Here is a 4,758-nt window from a genome sequence, read left to right on the forward strand (position 1 = left end):
TAATAAATAATTTTTTAAAAAAAGAAAATATACAAAAAAAAAAAAAAAAAGAATGAAATAGACTTTTTAAAGCTAATTAGAAGCTTGTCAGTTGGTTGCTAGGTGCACTTTGTTTTCCCCATAGAAGAAAAGAATATAAAATCTACAGAAATAAATAATTCCCCCTTACTGAGACTGGGCTGCGCTGTCTGCTCTCAGGGGTCCTGTGAGGAAGTCCCAGAGAAACTGCCTATTTGTAGGAACAGATTTTTTGTTTTGTTTTATTTTTATTTTTAATTTTTATAGAGTGGGGGTCTTGCTATGTTGCCCAGACTGGAGGGCAGTGGATATTCACAGGTGCGATCCCACTACTGACCAGCACAGGAGTTTTGATCTGCTCCGTTTCTGACCTGGGCTGGTTCACCCCTCTTTAGTTAACCTGGTGGTCCCTCGCTCCCGGGAGGTTACCATATTGATGCCAAACTTAGTGCGGACACCCGATCGGCATAGCGCACTACAGCCCAGAACTCCTGGGCTCAAGTGATCCTCCCACCTCAGCCTCCCGAGTAGCTGGGAATACAGGCACATGCCACTGCGCTGTAAGACCTCGTGAGGTGAGGTGGAGGCACTTCTGCGTTTTTTGTTTTTTTTTTTTTTCAGACAGAGTCTTGCTCTGTTGGCCAGGCGGGAGGCAGTGGTGCAGTCTTGGCTCACTGCAATCTTCGCCTGCTGTTCTCCTGTCTCAGCCTCTGGAGTAGCTGATATCACAGGTGTACACCACCATGCCTGGCTAATTTTTTTTTGGTGGGGGGGTAGAGACGAGGTTTCACCATGTTGGCCAGGCTGGTCTCGAACTTTTGACTTGAAGTGATCCACCCGCCTTGGCCTCTCAAAGTGCTGGGATTGCAGGCACGTGAGCCACCATACCTGGCCTTTTTAAATTTTTTTATTTTTTTTATTTTTTTGTGATCACAGCCTGTGAATTTGGGGACATCCTGTTTCAGAAGTGTCTGAGTCCAGTCTCTGCCCAGGAGGGAAGGCCATGGGGATAATGAAGCTCCCGAGTTGGGCAGTAGTTCAGGGCCTAGGAGAGCATGTTGAAAATAGTGGAGCCATGGCTGGGGTGTTTTGGAGATAAAAAGGGAGCCATTATTTCCTGGGCTGCCTAGAATGGTAAGCCCCTTCATCTCACATATAACCAAGAGTAGGCAAGAGTAGGGCAACCTTCTTTTTCTCTAACAACCTCCCCTCTTAGAAAATATAGCTAATAGAATCACCGGAAGCCCTTTTGTTCATTTGTTTAAGTTTTGAGAAAGTGAAGGAAGTTATTATATTGTTGATGTGTTAAGTGACATGAAGTTACTTAAGTTAGTTGCTCAAAGACAGCTTTTTTTTTTTTTTTTTTTTTTTGAGACAGAGTCTCTCTAGCTCAGGCTCAAGTGCAGTGGTATAATCTCACTCAGCTCACTGCAACCTCTGCCTCCCAAGCAATTCTCAGGCCTCAGCCTTCGAGTAGCTTGGTATTATAGGCATGTGCCACCATGCCTGGCTAATTTTTGTAGTTTTAGTAGAGGTGAGCCTTCACTGTGTTGGCCAGGCTAGTCTGAAACTCCTGACCTCAAGTGATCCATCCCCCTTGGCCTCCCAAAGTGCCATTACAGGCTTGAGCCACTATGCCTGGCCAAAGATAGCTTCTTAGTCTCACAGAATCTTAGATTCTTTTTGTTTGTTTGTTTAGATACAGGGTCTTGCACTGTTGCCCAGGCTGGAATGCAATGGCACGATCTCAGCTCACTGCAACCTCAGCTTCCTGAGTAGCTGAGACTACAGGCATGTACCATTATGCCTGGCTAATTTTTGTATTTTTGGTAGAGATAGGGTTTCACCACATTGTCCAGGCTGGTCTTGAACTCCTGGGCTCAAGGGATCCTCCTACCTCTGTCTCCCAAAGCATTGGGACTACAGGTGTGACCCCCACCCCTTAAATTTATATAAATAAAAACAGCTAATCTAGTGGGTTATAAGAAGCTTAAAAAGAATGAAATGGCATAAAATCTACAGAAATGAGAGAACACTGTATGTTAGATTAAATCATGTTTTGTGAAGCTTTTCTTCCATATGTGCGTATAGCATTATAATGGTGACGGCGTCAGAAATGGTTTGAGCGCCCAGCCCTGGAGAACCTTGTGCAGTGGACAGGGAGTCAGCATTGTTGGAAATAATGTGGATACAACCGAGTAACCATAGCAAGAGAATGTGTAAATAAAATACAAGAGACTGCTGTGATTGAGTCCCCTATGGCATTTTAGAACAACTCGTGAGGAGGAAGCCAGAAGTGTAATATCCATGTAAATAGACACCTATAAAATGAGACCTATGTCTTGGACACATGTGTAAAAGCTATTTCACAGTGGGTGGGAGAGTCGTGGCTATCTCTGGGGAAGGAAATTGAGATGACAGTCAAAGGGACTTCAGCAAAATCTGTGGCTTCAGGCAGGACTTCACCTCGTCAGCTGTCAGTACTCATTGGCCATAACTTTAGTGTTTGCATAGTTTTCTGTTCTTTTTCACAGCAGGTAGGCAGGTCCTCTAAAAAAAGACCAAATAAATCAAAATGTAGGACAGAGATTGTAGAACAATTCGACCAATAGCCAGTCCTAATACAGAAAACACGAAACCGTGACTTCCTGGGCAGCAGATACATGTAGTCCTGCTAGTGTATCATTTGGTGATGCGGAACCCCATGGGACAGCAGCGGAGCTGGCAGCCCCTGTCCTTGCAGCGTTTCCAGCCTGGGAGGTCCCTCTGGGTGACCCCTGCACTCCAGGCATAAGTGCTTTGCATGCAGTTTGGGGTTTCTTCTTCTCAGCAGCCACCTGAAGCAGGCACCGTGCCACCTGCATTTATGGATAAAGACACAGGCTTAGTGAGGCTGTCATTTGCCCACTAGCAGCACAGGACAGTGGAAGTGTGCAGGGATATTTGGGCAGGTTTCTTCAGGTCCTCTGCATTGCCTACCTGGATTGTAATGTGAATGCACACATAATTTTCTAAAGATTGAGCTGGGGATGTGTTAGCATAAAATAAAATGCAGAAATATTCTGCAAATGCCATTATAGGCAATAGTTTTGCACGTTTATCCATTAAATAGGTATGTATATATTTAAAAAGCAATTGGACTGTTATTTGGACTGTTGATAGCTCCGGAGGCAGGGAAAAGTTAGAGAAACTAAGGGAGAATGGGGCAGTTGGTGTTTTTCTCTTTCTGGGACTTATAGTGCGTCTAAAGTGTTCTCAGCTGTGGCTGTCGGCGTCTCCAGGTAGACCCTAGCGGAGGTATCCCCATGATTCTCTGTCTCACCCTTTCCTTCTCAGGAGTACTTCTTGCAAGCAGAGCTGACGAGCAATGTCTTAAAAACAGGCGTGGTGCGCTGCTGCGTGGGACAGTGCAACAATGCCATCCCTGTTGACACCGTCCTCACCATGAAGAAGCTGCCCATAACCTACGTATGTCTGCTGTCTGCGGAACTTAATTCAGCCATTTGCGTTTTTTGTTTGTGAGCTGTGTGCTTATCCAGGTTGTGGTGAGGAAGATAAGAGAGATCTGGTGGTCCTTTATTAGGGGCTTTTCACACAAGAGGCGCGAGAGGTGTGCGGTCAGCCCTGGGGTCAGCGGTCAGGGCACATGGTGCTGCCTGGCCATGCGGAAGCCGTAGGTCTGGGAGGCTAGGTTGTGCCACACGCTTAGCAGGGTAGCTGTTCCCCGGGATCCCCACGCAGCTTTTCTTGGTTCTTTTATCTTGAGTGGACAAATGGCTGTTTCTGCACTCAGGGAATTTGGCGGTGTTGAGCCCACCAAGATGGTGGTGCTGTGGGAGGTGTTACTCCGAGGGCGTGCGCCCCCTGAAAACAGAATCCGAATGTGTTGTCCCTGGGCAGCTGTGATGATAACTCCATGCTTTTGGCTGGAAAATCCTTGTTGTTTGGTTGTTCCCCTTAGCTCTCTTTCTTGTCCATCACCGCAGAGCAACAGGAAGGAAAACAAGGGGGGCTACCTCTGCCACTCCTGCGCGGAGCAGCGCATCGGGCCCCTGGCGTTCCTGACAGCGTCCCCGGAGCAGGTGCGCGCCATGGAGCGCACCGTGGAGAACATCGTGCTGCCGCGGCATGAGGCCCTGCTCTTCCTCGTCTTCTGAGGCCAAGGTGCACTCTCTGCAGTGCAGAGCAGCTTGCCAAGGACCCCAAGCAAAGAAAGCCAGCGAGGGGGCTCCTGCTCCCTGAGACTCTGGGTTCACCCACAGCACTTTCTGAGGAAGAGGAAACCAGCCCAGGCTGGACCTGCCATTTCTCCACTCCCTGCAGACAGCCAGTCTTCACTTGCCTCCCCTCCGTACACATCCGGTCGGGGAAGTGGGGGATGTTCTTTTGATAAAAAAACATTTTATGTATTTAAACTTTTATTACAAGATTTCAATTAAACAGGTACCATAGCACTGGTGCACCGCACGCGGCGTGATGTCTGGGTCAGCACTGTTGTTCTGGACTTTCTCGTTTTCCAGTGTACTCTTTCCAATAGCACTGTCACTGTTCACATGACATAGGAGGCAGAGTACGAGATGTGATGTCTTCGGTGGGAATTAGGGCATCAAAAATGAGACCTTCGCAGGGGACAGTGGCTCACGCCTGTGACCCAACACTGAATACCAGCCAAGGCAGGAGGATTGCTTGAGCCCAGAAGACTGAGGCTGTGGGTGACAGAGCAAGACCCTGTCTCCAAAA

General features: G+C 47.6%; 1 protein-coding gene across 1 annotated transcript in view; it reads left to right on the plus strand.

The window, feature by feature from the left end:
* Nucleotides 1-4,481, plus strand: part of FBH1 (F-box DNA helicase 1) — a 52,055-nt gene extending 47,574 nt beyond the window's left edge. The window contains exons 19-20 of the mRNA XM_017513173.2: nt 3,355-3,486; nt 4,005-4,481. Coding sequence (XP_017368662.2) covers nt 3,355-3,486; nt 4,005-4,175 — 303 coding nt within the window. The 3' untranslated portion in view covers nt 4,176-4,481. The remainder of the gene's footprint in view (nt 1-3,354; nt 3,487-4,004) is intronic.
* Nucleotides 4,482-4,758: the final 277 nt, after the last annotated feature.

This window comes from Cebus imitator, unplaced genomic scaffold, assembly GCF_001604975.1.
Source record: "Cebus imitator isolate Cc_AM_T3 unplaced genomic scaffold, Cebus_imitator-1.0 Scaffold487, whole genome shotgun sequence".
Lineage (NCBI taxonomy): Eukaryota > Metazoa > Chordata > Mammalia > Primates > Cebidae > Cebus > Cebus imitator.